Below are 14,361 nucleotides of genomic sequence, written 5' to 3' on the forward strand. Positions count from 1 at the left end.
ATTTAATAATGGACAGTTTTTTTAATTGTTATAAATTGTTATATAGACGATATGGAAATAACAGACATGAGCCAACCATTTTTACCTATACAATTGAATAGGTTATAATACCTCTATAATTCATTAAACGCTACCTACAGAAACGCATCAAATACACTCGCTGGAAATAAACACTTTTCCTAATAACATGACTTATATCAACATCCTTAGCTTTCCCATTCACCAAATATACTGTTAAACAACTCTGACCGATACCCAAAGCTTAAGGATGCTGAGCGCTAACGCTAGCTTATTAGCATTTGCCAACCCTTATGCTGAGACCGGGAGACTAGCTATATAGAACAAAAATATAAATGCTGCATGTAAAGTGTTGGTCCGATGTTTCATGAGCTGAAATAAAAGATCCCAGAAATGTTGCATATGCACAAAAAGCTTATTTCTCTCAAATGTTGTACACTAATTTGTTTACATTCCTGTAAGTGAGCATTTCTCCATTGCCAAGGAGGTGTGGCATATCAATAAACTGATTAAACAGCATGATTGTTACACAGGTGCACCTTGTGCTGGCGACAATACAATTCCACTCTAAAATGTGCAGTTTTGTCTCACAACACAATGCCAAATATGTCACGTTCTGACCTTAGTTCTTTTGTTATGGCTTTGTTTTAGTATGGTCAAGGCGTGAGTTGGGTGGGTTGTCTATGTTAGTTTTTCTATGATTTGCTATTTCTGTGTTTGGCCTGGTATGGTTCTCAATCAGAGGCAGCTGTCAATCGTTGTCCCTGATTGAGAACCATATTTAGGTAGCCTGTTTTCTATTGTAATACCAACATGTTTCAAGCAGACCACCATAGTCCCTGTGCCCAAGGGAACCTGCCGAAATGACTACCAACACGTAGCACTCACATCTGTAGCCATGAAGTGCTTTGAAAAGCTGGTCATGGCTCACATCAACACCATTATCCCAGAAACATTAGATCCACTCAATTTGCATACTGCCCCAACAGATCCACAGATGATGCAATATTTATTGCACTGCACATGGTCCTTTCACACATGGACAAAAGAGAATGCTATTCGTTAACTACAGCTCAGCGTTTAACACCATCGTGCCCTCAAAGCTCATCACGAAGCTAATGACCCTAGGACTAAACAACTACCTCTGCAACTGGATCCTGGACTTCCTGACGGGCCGCTCCCAGGCGGTAAGGGTAGGTAACAACACATTCACCATGCTGATCCACGGGGGCCCCTCCAGCGTGTGTGCTCAGTCCCCTCCTGTACTCCCTGTTCACACATGACTGCACAGCCAGGCACGACTCCAACACCACCATTAAGTTTTCTGATGACAAAACAGTGGTAGACCTGATCACCGACAAGACAGCCTACAGTGAGAGAGTAAAGTATTTTATCCCCTGCTGATTTTGTACATTTGCCCACTGACAAAGAAATGATCCATCTATAATTTTAATGGTAGGTTTATTTGAACAGTGAGAGACAGAATAACAACAAAAAATCCAGAAAAAACGAATGTCAAAAATGTTATAAATTAATTTGAATTTTAATGAGAGAAATAAGTATTTGACCCCTTCTCAATCGGAAAGATTTCTGGCTCCCAGGTGCCTTTTATACAGGTAACGAGCTGAGATTAGGAGCACACTCTTAAAGGGAGTTCTCCTAATCTCAGTTTGTTACCTGTATAAAAGCTGATCATGCTGAAAAAATAAGTAAACATTGGTCAGGTGAAGCAACAGCTGGTGTCATTCTGGAAGTGGAGGAGAGAAGAGTTCACAGCAATGTACTCCATCTGGAAGCCTCCTGCGACTACAGAGGCATCGGACAGGAACTTTAGTGTCATCACATTCCCTGTGGGAGAGAGAAACAGAGAAAGGTGACAGGCTTATCAATGAAAACACTTATAATTGGAAATCAATAAACAATTGATGATTAAAAAAGGGTTATCAATGCCAGACATTTACTGTAGCTTTTTGATCTATAATAATAGCATTTAATATGGTAATAAAATAGGAATGTGTTTGTGCATACCTGTGCTTATGAGGTCATCTGGTAAATAATCTCCACAGTACCTGAAATAATAAATGTATTTCCTTGATAGTTGATCAACATGGTCAGACAGTAGCCTATGTTATGACAGTATGTTGTGGGAAAAGACATGAGTCTTACGAGTCTATGTGAGTACCAATACATTTAGTACAATGCAACTTTCTACCATCTTGGATACGACTAACAATCCAGATAAACCATTACAACGTGAACTCAACAAACTAAAACTAAATGTAAAGGCACATTCAATCAAAACCTAGATCCTCACCTCCCGGCGAAGCCAGAGATGTCGTCATAACTGTCATAGATCTCTAAAAAGTCTGATAGACAGGCCGTGTCCTCCTCCACATCAAATTCCAGGAAGTGCAGGCGTATCCTCTGTCCGTAGCGCACACGGATGTGCCAGTAGCAGATCTGCTCATCCTGGTACTCCTCTGGGTAACCGGGTGACTGGATGATCCTTTGCTGATCTGTCAGAGTACCTCCACACTCCTTTGCTGTGGACCAGGAGAAAGGAGGAGGAGATAGGATGAGGAAATATACTGAAGAGATAAAAGTTAACTTTATATATTAGATGAGATAGATTAATACTTTAGCGGATTAAATAAGAATTTGTGATGGGTAATGTCCATAGATAAAAGTAAAGAGAATATTCTGCACACTAGCTGTTGCTTTAGACTCTAGGGTAATGATATCATATAAGCAAAACATTTCAGCGAGAACTATCATTATGTATTACTACATCAGTGTATTACATTTGCTGTCATCATAAGTAAATGCATTATGATAAATTAAAATATGGGAATTATGTTTTGCTTATGTTGTTCTCTCTGATGTGACCACTGAATGAAGTTAGAAATAAAGTTAGGGGCCTCCTGAGTGGCACAGCAGTCTAAGGCACTGCATTGCCGTGTTTGAGGCGTCACTACAGATGCGGTTCCATCCCAGGCTTGTGTCATAACTGTGCGTGACCGAGAGTCCAGTAGGGCGGCGTATTATTTGGCCCAGCGTCGTCCGGGTTAGGGGAGGGTTTGGCCCAGCGTCGTCCGGGTTAGGGGAGGGTTTGGCCCATGTCGTCCGGGTTAGGGGAGGGTTTGGCCCATGTCGTCCGGGTTAGGGGAGGGTTTGGCCCATGTGGTCTGGGCTAGGGGAGGGTTTGGCCCATGTCGTCTGGGTTAGGGGAGGGTTTGGCCCATGTCGTCCGGGTTAGGGGAGGGTTTGGCCCATGTCGTCCGGGTAGGGGAGGGTTTGGCCCATGTCGTCTGGGTTAGGGGAGGGTTTGGCCCATGTCGTCCGGGTTAGGGGAGGGTTTGGCCGGGGGGGCTTTACTTGGCTCATCACACTCTAGCAATTCAGTCGTCAGTTCAACAGTCTTTCCTCCGACACATTGGTGCAGATGGCTTCCGGGTTAAGGAGCGCGGTTTAAAGGGCCATGTTTCATAGGACGCATGACTCGACCTTCACCTCTACCAAGCCCGTTGGGGGGTTGCAGCAATGAGACAAGATCGTAATTGGATCGCAATTAGATTTCAAAGTTGGGGAGAAAAGGGGAGGTAAAATACAAAAAATAATAATAATTAGAAAAGAGACTTGGTCTTCGGAATGAACACAATTCCTTCCACGTGTGCAGTTGGGTGAAAATTAAATCAAAAGCTCCCCTAGATCCCCAAGATTTGTAGAGGGAAAATTTCTGTAATTAAGTGTTGTTTTTATGCAATTCAACCGTAATTTATCAAATGTGAACCATACATCCTCAACATCACAGGGAATTAGGGAGAAAATTTGTGTCGGTTTCTCAAATGACACCCTATTCCCTTTGTAGTGTACTACTTTTTGACCAGGGCCACAGGCAGTATCACTCCAGGCAGCTATCTCATCCAATGAGGCAACCTCTTCCATGTTGAGTACAGTCGTCACGTGGTGCAAACTATCATGTATCATTCTCCACAATAAAAACAGGCCCCAATACAGCTGTTTTGTCATGATTAATTAAATGTTGTAAAAAGTGTTGTAAATACGTCCCTAATAGTTATAATGACTGAATAAATACTGAGTACGTATCACAAAAGGAGTTAGAGTTTAAAGACTTGGTTCTTACCACAGATTTGATTTTGGTATTATCTAAAGTCAGACCATTAAGAGTTCAGTGTATTCCTCTTTGGATTTACACCTCAACGTGTTGCTTTGACTTAATGTATTTGATTTCCGTCAGTGGCATAACGCAGTTTCACAGGGCCCCCTGAAAAGTCAGAGCATGAGGTCCCCCTGCAAGAGGGGGGAGGCTGTGCCACCATTGGATATTTTAAAGACTGGATTTTTACCACATTACTGAAAGTTTAGCATTTTTATATCATAGAGACAAATAACAGTCATTGGATATTAAGTGTTCCTTGCTGGCTTTGACCTCAAAGTGTTGCTTTGCCACTTCAATCTATAATGTACTAGGTTTACATACAATCTAGAGATGTTCGAGCCATTTGGGTTTCAGTTTGTCCCGAATAGGCTTTGCATCTTGAAATGTTTCTTTGCTTTACCCACAGACTTGTATAATTATTTGCCTCGGCCTCACCATTCTATAAGACTGACACACCATTAAACAGTCCAGTCCCAGCTAACACATAACGTTCTGAGAACCAAATGTTTCTTAGATCTTGGTGAGAGCCTTCCCACAACTTTCTGGGAATGGTACAGGATAGTTGATTGGCTTTGGAAAATTCTCTGCACATTTAAGGATCTTGACAAAATAACATTATTATCTTGGTATTTCATTACTTTAACAGAATATTTCCTATAATTTCAAACATGGTTACCTTTTTGGTAATGTTCCAGGAATGTTTCCAACTGGTTTGACATTGGGAATGTTCTCAAATAATTCAGAGAATGTTAAGAAACAATGTTCTTCTGTGGGAATTTCAGTACTTCAGCATAATGTTTCCTACAGGATTCCTCATGGTTCTATTTAAAGTCATGTTCTCAAATTGTTCTGAGAATTTTAAGAAAACATTCTACTTTATTAATGTTCAGAGAAAGTTTTAAGAATTGTGTTTAAAAACATATACATTCCGTTCTCAGCGTCAACAAAACTCTCTCAGGTGTTGGCCACGCCCACTAAATGGCCACACCTGATCTTAATGAACGCTTGTTTCCTTTGAAATACGGTCTGTTTGAATAGACTAAAATGAACAGCTTTGTATGTGTAAAAAACATGGCACGCTAGCTCCATCCTGGTGGCGCAGTGAACTACTCCCATGAATAAAAACAGAAAATGATATGTTTGAATCTCACTAAAAAAAGGAATGTGTTTGCATGATTAATGCCTAAGGAAATTCAAGTCCATGTGTCCTATCTGCAAGTAGTGTTATTAAAAGTATTGTTAAAACATGAATTGAACATTAAGGAAGTTATTCAAAAACCTGCAAATCAAATCACATTTTTATTTGTCCCATGCTTTGTAAACACCAGGTGTAGACAAAAATAAAATGCTTACTTATTGGCCCTTCCCAACAATTCAGAGATTTATTTTATTTTTATAATAATAATAGAAAAATAACACAAGGAATAAATACACAATGCCTAACGATAACTTGGCTATATACAGTACACGGGATACCAATACAGAGTCATGTGCAGGGGTGTTAGGAAGATACAGAAAGTTGTCATACCCCTTGACTTATTCCACATTTTGTTGTGTTACAGCCTAAATTCAAAATGGATTACATTTTTTTAATGACCCGTCTACACACAATACCCCATAATGACAAAGTGAAAACATTTTTTTAAACATTTTTGCAAGTGTATTGAAAATAAAACACAGAAATATCTAATTTACTTAATATGGGGCGGCAGGGTAGCCTAGTGGTTAGAGTGTTGTAACCGAAAGGTTGCAAGTTCAAATCCCCGAGCTGACAAGGTACAAATCTGTCGTTCTGCCCCTGAACAGGCAGTTAACCCACAGTTCCTAGGCCGTCATTGAAAATAAGAATTTGTTCTTAACTGACTTGCCTAGTTAAATAAAGGTAAAAAAATGTTTTATAATTCACACCCCTGTGCCAAAACACCTTGAATCACCTTTGGCAGTGGTTACAGCTGTGAATCTTTCTGGGTATGTCTATAAGAGCCATTACAGCTGTGAGTCTTTCTGGGTAAGTCTATAAGAGCCATTACAGCTGTGAGACTTTCTGGGTAAGTCTATAAGAGCCATTACAGCTGTGAGACTTTCTGGGTAAGTCTCTAAGAGCTTTGCACACCTGGATTATATATTTGCACGTTATACTTTTTGAAATCCTTCAAGCTCTGACAAGTTGGTTGTTGATCATTACTAGACAGCCATTTACAAGTCTTGCCATATATTTTCAAGCTGATTTAAGTCAAAACCGCAACTAGGCACTCAGGAACATTCAATGTGGTCTTGGTAAACAATTCCAGTGTATATTTGGGCTTGTGTTTAAGGTTATTGTCCTGCTCAAAGGTGAATTTGTCTCCCAGTGTCTGTTGGAAAGCAGACTGATTCAGGTTTTCAAATCAAATCAAATTTGATTGGTCACATACACATATTCAGCAGATATTATTGCGGGTGTACTGAAATGCTTGTGTTCCTAGCTCCAACAGTGAAGTAGTATCTAACAATTCACAACAATACACAAATCTAAAAGTTTCCTCTATGATTTTGCCTTTGCAAATTCCATTTATTTTTATCCCCCCAAAAACTCCCTAGTCCTTACCAAAGACAAGCATACCCGTAACATGATGCAGCCACCACCATGCTTGTAAATATGAAGAGTGGTACTCAGTGATGTGTTGTGTTGGATATGCCTCAAACATAATGCTTTGTATTTACTTTAGAATTTTAGTTTTACTTTAGAATGCATGTCTTGCATATTTTGTATTCTGTACAGGTTGTCATTTAGGTTAGTATTGTGGAGTAACTACAATGCTCCCATTTGTCATGTTTTTACTACTCACAGTTGGGGTTGTAGCAGTAGACGTCCCATCTCTCACTCTTGTTCAACCTGTACCCATAGTTGACGATGCCAACCCTGCCGAAACCACAGTTGGCACCGGCTTTGACGATAGGGTATCCCACACGTCCTTTGTCATACCATCCAGCCGCACACACGTGTAAACCTAAGACAGAGAGGCAAAAATTAGCCTGGTAACCAATCTGAAAGATTTACAAAAGAGTGTCACTGATAAAACCATAATAGAGCTTGGTTTATAGAGCTAGCATCCATCCCCGTCTTAGTACCACAGATAAAACACTAACAGAAGATCTCAAGGGAATATTGGATTATCACCAGCCATTTGGCTTGGTCATATCCTTAAAACAAAACCAAGTCTTTGGAAATGCTATTGTCCCTGTCAAAAATGTGTTTTTGCATCTGCAATTACAAGCAGACCATTGATGTAGGGGATGTGGAAGGGGATGGTTGGTAGATGGTTGGGGTAAAGCATAATGAACTCCAATGTATCTTAAAAGCCTCCAGTCAATCAGCAGACCACAGTCAGTGAGGAAAGGCAAGAGAAATAAACTTAAGGCTCCTAGGTTGATTGGCCATAGGGCAGCTCAGCTCTAACCACAGACAGACGAGTAGTGGTTTCCAAATGCCAGATCCTGAGTTCCAGGGCCTGATCGGGCTTCAATCCGTCTGCCAGCCATGGGAACAGCATCGTTACCCAGCTAGGCAGGTGTTATCGTTCTTACAATACTTGAGAGGCCTCTGATCACCAATTCCCTCCCCACCCCTTGGTCCTAACCCTTCAATGTTTGTAGAGCTGTAAAGTGCTGGGAATATGGTGGAAGGGCCACGCCCTTACACTTCTTATTTACCCTTCAGATCAGCAAACATCAAAGGGTTAGGCCCAAGGGGAAGGGATAGGGAGCGAATTGGGACCGGCTGCAGTCCCACAGAGCAACGGGTTGCAGGAGCTGTAGTTGCAAGATGTCTTTGATCGATTTCATGGGAGAAAGACAAGATAAACACAGCTCTTCCTGCCATTGCTTGACCAGTGATACTAGTGACCACATGTTTGGCTAATATAAACTGGTTACATGTGTTCTTAGGCAAACTGTGAGGCGTCGTTAATCAACAGTGGTAATGGCATTTTGTAAACTCAGGGCTCAGGGGCCACTCATGAACTGCCAGTGCTTAGGTTGAAAGTCATTGACATTGATATAATCTAATTGGCAACATTGTGCTGCTTGTGAGTTATGTTCCTCCAGACTCCTTGTCTTGTAAATTCAGAGAGAAAGAGAGAGAGACAGAGAGAGAGAGAGAGAGCACCACCACCTCCAGTTTGGAGGGGATGGGGGATAGGGGAGTTATTGCATTGCAAACCTATCTGACGAGCAGCCTCCAGTTGATCGTAAGTGGCCAGTGTCCCTCCTTCGTATTTGCACACGGCCTTGGCTTCCTTATAAGTCAGCTGGTATCTCCCTTTACGCGATTCCCTGTGGTAGACTCCGGCGGCTTGTTCTGTCCAGGAAAAAACAACAACTCAAATCAAATTTTATTGGTCGTGGACACATAGTTTGCGGATGTTATCGCAGGTGCATCGAAATGCTTATGTTGGCTCCAAGAGTGCAGTAATACCTAACAATACAAAACAACACACACAAATGAAAATAAAACAATTAAGGAACTAAGAAATATCAGAACGAGCAATGTCAGAGTCTGGAATTTAAATAAACTGTATATGTTTAGACAGTATATGAATAGAAAATGTGTGTACAGCAGTAATAATATATAGAATGAGCCTCGACTAGAATACAGTATATACATATGAAGTGGGTAAAACAGCATTAAAATGACCAATGTTCAATGACTATGTACATAGGGCAGTAGTCTCTAGTTGCAGGGTAGAGCACCAGGTGGTAGATGGCTAGTAACAGTGACTAAGGTTCAGGGCAGGGTACTGGGCAGAGGATGGCTAGTGGTGACTACTTAACAGTCTGATGGTCTGGAGATAGAAGCTGTTTTTCCAGTCTCTCGGTCCCAGCTTTGATGCACCTGTACCGTCTCCGCCTTGTAGACGGTCGCGGGGTGAACAGGCCGTGGCTCGGGTGGCTGAGGTCCTTGATGATATTCTTGACCTTCCTGTGACACTGGGTGCTGTAGATGTCATGGAGGGCAAGCAGTGTGCCCCTGTTGATGCATTGGGCTGACCGCACCACCCTCTGGAGAGCCCTGCGGTTGCGGATGGTGCAATTGCCATACCAGGCGGTGATACAGCCTGACAGGATGCTCTCAATGGTGCATCTGTAGAGGTTTGTGGGGGTCTTAGGGAACAAGCGGAATGTCTTCAGCCTCCTTGCGCCTTCTTCACCACACTGTCTGTGTGGGTGGACCATTTCATGTTGTAAGTGATGTTCACCCGAGGAACTTGAAGATTTTCACCCTCTCTACTCCCCGTCAATGTGGATGGGAGCGTGCTCTCTCTGCTGTCTTCTGGAGTCCACGATCAGCTCCTTCATTTTGATGACGTTAAGGGAGAGGTTATTTTCCTGGCACCACTCCTCCAGAATCGTTACCTCCTCCCTGTAGGCTGTCTCGTCGTTGTTAGTAATCAGGCCTACTATTGTTGTATCATCTGCAAACTTGATGATTGAGTTGGAGACGTGTGTGACTACGCAGTCATGGGTGAACAGGGAGTATAGCAGGGGACTGAGCACCCACCCTTGAGGGTCCACGTGTTGAGGATCAGCGTAGCGGAGGTGTTATTGCCTACCTTCACCACCTGGGTTGGCCTGTCAGGAAGTCCAGGACCCAGTTGCACAGGGCAGGGTTCAGACACAGGGCCCCAAGCTTAGCGATGAGCTTGGAGGACACTATGGAGTTGAAGACTGAGCTCTAGTTGATGAACAGCATCCTTACATAGGTATTCCTCTTGTCCAGACACGATAGGGAAGTGTGCAGTGCAATGGTGATCTGTAGGGCTGATATGGGTGTCGGGTAAGGTGTAGGGAATATGTTCCGTAACTAGCCTCTCAAAGCACTTCATGATGACAGAAGTGAGTACTACGGGGAGGTAGTCATTTTATTGGATGACTGTCATTCATATTCCATTCAGCCAGCTCAACGTAACATTGATAGATTTAGGCTACTACATGATACTCAAATGTTCCCTATAACCATCATGAGGTTGCTACAACCTAGCCTATAAGTTTACAATGTAGGTGCACAGGTCGCACACTGTTGCCTGCATCTTTTTCAACAGAACACTCATATCATAATCACTAACCGCTACACACAGCCTACATTGTTGTAGCCATATTAACTAGCTAATGTCATAGTCAACATAGATACTAGAACTAATGCTACACCCCCAATAATATCTGATAAATATGTGTATGTGACCAATACAATTTGATTTGATAGTAAACCCACTTAAATCATGCAGTACAGTGTAAGGTCAGCAAGCAGTTTGGCAGTTACACCGGCGGGTGTTAATTAATGAAGCAAAAGCTTATCTTGACTTGGAAGAGTTCCAGTGTTGGACAGTCATAACCATATCTGTTTGAGCTGGGTGTTTGATTCGGCCAAACTAGCTAGCTGCATTCACTAGCTAAGTGAAAGTGAAAAAAACAATACAGAAAATCATAGATATCTCTCTCCCTCTCTCTCTCTTGCTTCTCCTTTTTTAAATAAATTAATTTGTTCAAAACTGTTCAACTATTGTTGTTCTCTCTCAAGTCAACTACTCACCACATTTTATGCATGGCATTGCTAGCTAGCTGAAGCTTATTCTTTCAGTACTAGATTAATTATCTGATCCTTTGATTGGATGGACAACATGTCAGTTCATGATGCAAGAGCTCTGATCGGTTGGACGACGTCCTCCAGAAGTTGTCATAATTACTGTGTAAGTCTATGGAAGGGGGTGAGAACCATGAGCCTCCTAGGTTTTGTATTGAAGTCAATGTACCCAGAGGAAGACAGAAACTAGCTGTCCTCCAGCTTCACCATGGTGCTACCCTACAGAGTGCTATTGAGGCTACTGTAGATGACTACATGTGAATACATTTAGTATATCTAAAAAGGATAACTAATGTTAATGTTTCACTATTTTTTATTTCCCCTCCCCTGAGGAGCCTCCACTGCTGTAAACACTCCAGCCAGCTGGTCTGCACATGCTCTGTGGACACGGCTTGGGATGCCGTCTGGGCCGGCAGCCATGTGAGGGTTAACACACTTAAATGGCCACTGAGAACGAGAGTTCACAGTCCTCGTGAGCGGCGGTGGCCTGATTCGAAATGGGTGAAGGTGTTTTTCTTGTCAGTCAACACTGCCATCACCATCAAAGCACTACAGTGAGACAGAACTACAACAATACGTATCCAGGCAACAGGAAACAAGCAGAAAAGATTCTGTTTTACAAGATTGGAGGCATCTTTCTCAGGGAGCTAGAGCAAGCAAAGTGGCTTCAGACTAAGAAGTCCAAAGCGGAAGGAAAGAAACATGAAACACACACGGTGGATAGGCCAAAATCTTTCAACTCTAACATGTTGTGGCTGGATAGAAACCCTTAGGACAGAAGCTTAGTGTTTGTAATCTCCCTGTTGGAAGTGGCCATTCCCTATGGGGAGTCCTCCTTTGAGGCTGTTTTGATATCACGCATGCATGACCTTGTAGGACTTGGAGAGCACTCCAAATTAGCTACGAACTTATGTTTTCACCTACTAGTCAAACCAACCCTCCAAGGTGCCTTGTGAGGTGGTGCCTCGTTCTCATTATAAGCCCAGAGTGTGGTGTATCTCACTACTGGCAGAACCAAATGATATAGAAGGTTTGGGTTACATGACATATTACTCTAAACATGCAGGTAAGTTTGTGTGTTCCAGATGGGTGTAGGTCTGGTGGGCAAGTCGAGCTCATTAACTCTTATCTGAAGAAGCCTTTACGACATATTCCATTAAAATGGGTTGGGGCACTATAACATTATTAGAAAATAAACACACTGGTCTATAAACTGAGTGTTTCAAGGGCAGATGTTATAGCAGTCTCTGTGTTACACAAGAAATGTCTTCAAACTGATATAACACTCTGTCCTTGTTCTTTCATTGCTACAGTGGTGTAAAGTACTTCAGTAAAAATACTTTAAAGTACTACTTAATTAAGTAGTTGTTTTAGGTATCTGTACTTTACTATTTATATTTTTGACTACTTTTACTTCACTACATTCCTAAAGAAAATAATGTACTTTTTACTCCAAACACTTTCCCTGACACCCAAAAGTACTCGTTACATTTGCAATGCTTAGCAGGACAAGAAAGTGGTCCAATTCACTCACTTATCAATAGAACATCCCTGGTCATCCCCACTGCCACTGATATGGAGGACTCACTAAACACAAATGCTTTGTTTGTAAATTATGTATGAGTGTTGTAGTGTGCCTCTAGCTATCTGTAAATTATGTCTGAGTGTTGTCGTGTGCCACTAGCTATCTGTAAATTATGTCTGAGTGTTGTAGTGTGCCACTAGCTATCTGTAAATTATGTCTGAGTGTTGTAGTGTGCCCCTGGCTATCTGAAAATACAATTTAAAAAAATAAAAAAAAACATTGTGCCATCTGATTTTCTTATTATAAGTAATTTGAAATGATTCATACTTTTACTTTTGATACTTAAGTATATTTTTGCAATTAGATAGATTTTTGAAACTTAAGTATATTTAAAACCAAATACTTTTAGACTTTTACTCAAGTAGAATTTTTCTGGTTGACTTTTACTTGAGTCATTTTCCAGATACATACTTTTACTCAAGTATGACATTTTGGTACATTTCCCTCCACTGCAATGCTATGCCCTAAACCGAACACTGAAATAATGTTCTGAAGTTTGCACAGCTTTCTTGTTCATGTGTGTTTCTTGTCCCTCAGACAAAATGAAGTAGTGTGTTGGCAAGTCAACCTCATACAGTGTTCAGTCATACATATGCCAGTGTCCAACTCTACCCCTTACCTGAACACACATCACAGTGCTACGTGCCATTTAATAACGTTACATAACTGTAAAGATTATGTAGGCAAAGTGTTATCAGGGAAAATGCTAAATGTTTACAACATTGTCAATAGCCTATGTTGTGCAGGATTGTGAGAGTATGTTGAAGATAAAGACCTGTTAGAAAAGTGAACATAAAATAAGACTTTTCTGACATATGGGAACGATAATTAGCCTAAATAAGGATTTTTTTTTAAAATTCAGTTTTGGACACATCAAAGCGCCTCTTATGTCTTTGTCCAAGCGACCCAACTTTTAGAAAGATCCAATGTGGTATAGTGGTGCTAAATATTACAACTGAACATTCCACAACCATCTTCTAAAATACAAACACAGAAAACTTTCAGGAGAACGTCCTACAGAATGCCAATGTTTGCAATTGTTGGCATGCATAAAGGTTACTTCCGAAATGAATCCCTTGTTGAAAAGCAACCTAATGATTTAAGGCTCCCAAAGTAACAAAGAAAGCGCGATTTACCCAGCCATATGGAGTTATGAAATATTCCATTTCTGAAGCCCCAGGCTTGCGCTTCCTTCAAGAAGAACCCAATGGCCCAGATGACAGCGAAGACTCGCATCCTCCTCCTTGTACAGATCAGAGCTGTGCGTTGCGGTATGATGGCCAGCTGCTACCGTTCGCGCTGTGCTCGCTGCTCATCTGACAACTGGCATTTAAAATGTTAGAGCCAATTTATGCTTGATCCGAAATGTGGTCAAAGGCGCCGTGTAGATGGTGTGACGCAATTGCGGAACCTCTGGAGGCATAAAGAAGCCAAATTGAATCGCGTGCACCTCTCAAATTTTAACCCAGCTGTGTTGCAACATCACCTCCTGTTTCAGCATGATAATACACGGCCCAATGTCCCAAGGAACTGTACACAATTCATGAAAGCTGAAAATGTCCATTATTCCATGGCCTACATACTCAGCAGATATGTTGCTCTTTGGGCATATCTCAAATCAATTCAAATTATATTTGTCACATGCATTGAATACAACAGGTGTAGTAGACCTTACCATGCAATGCTTACTTATTAGCCATTAACCAACAATGCAGTTCAAGAAATATAATTAAGAAAATATTTACTAAATAAACTAAAGTCATTTAAAAAAAAGTAACTCAATAAAAGAACAATAAAGCAGCAGAGGTAAATCCCTTTCCCGTGGTGATCCTCATGAGAGCCAGTTTCATCATAGTGCTTGATGGTTTCTGCAACTGCTACTTTCTTGAAATTTCTTGAAATTCTTGAAATGTTCCAGATTGACTGACCTTCATGTCTTAAAGTTGTAATGCCCTGATC

At 41.4% G+C, this 14,361-nt stretch overlaps 1 protein-coding gene across 1 annotated transcript; it reads right to left on the reverse strand.

Moving 5' to 3' along the window:
* Window positions 1-1,462: 1,462 nt before the first annotated feature.
* LOC110501817 (tumor necrosis factor-inducible gene 6 protein) lies at window positions 1,463-13,903 on the reverse strand. The gene is made up of 6 exons (XM_021579657.2): window positions 13,539-13,903; window positions 8,400-8,537; window positions 7,027-7,188; window positions 2,333-2,561; window positions 2,047-2,087; window positions 1,463-1,866 (listed from the first exon to the last, which is right to left on the reverse strand). The coding sequence occupies exons 1-6, from the start codon at window positions 13,636-13,638 to the stop codon at window positions 1,739-1,741; spliced, it is 798 nt and encodes a 265-aa protein (XP_021435332.1). The 5' UTR covers window positions 13,639-13,903; the 3' UTR covers window positions 1,463-1,738.
* Between the last annotated feature and the right edge of the window lie 458 nt (window positions 13,904-14,361).

This window comes from Oncorhynchus mykiss, chromosome 22, assembly GCF_013265735.2.
Source record: "Oncorhynchus mykiss isolate Arlee chromosome 22, USDA_OmykA_1.1, whole genome shotgun sequence".
Classification (NCBI taxonomy): domain Eukaryota; kingdom Metazoa; phylum Chordata; class Actinopteri; order Salmoniformes; family Salmonidae; genus Oncorhynchus; species Oncorhynchus mykiss.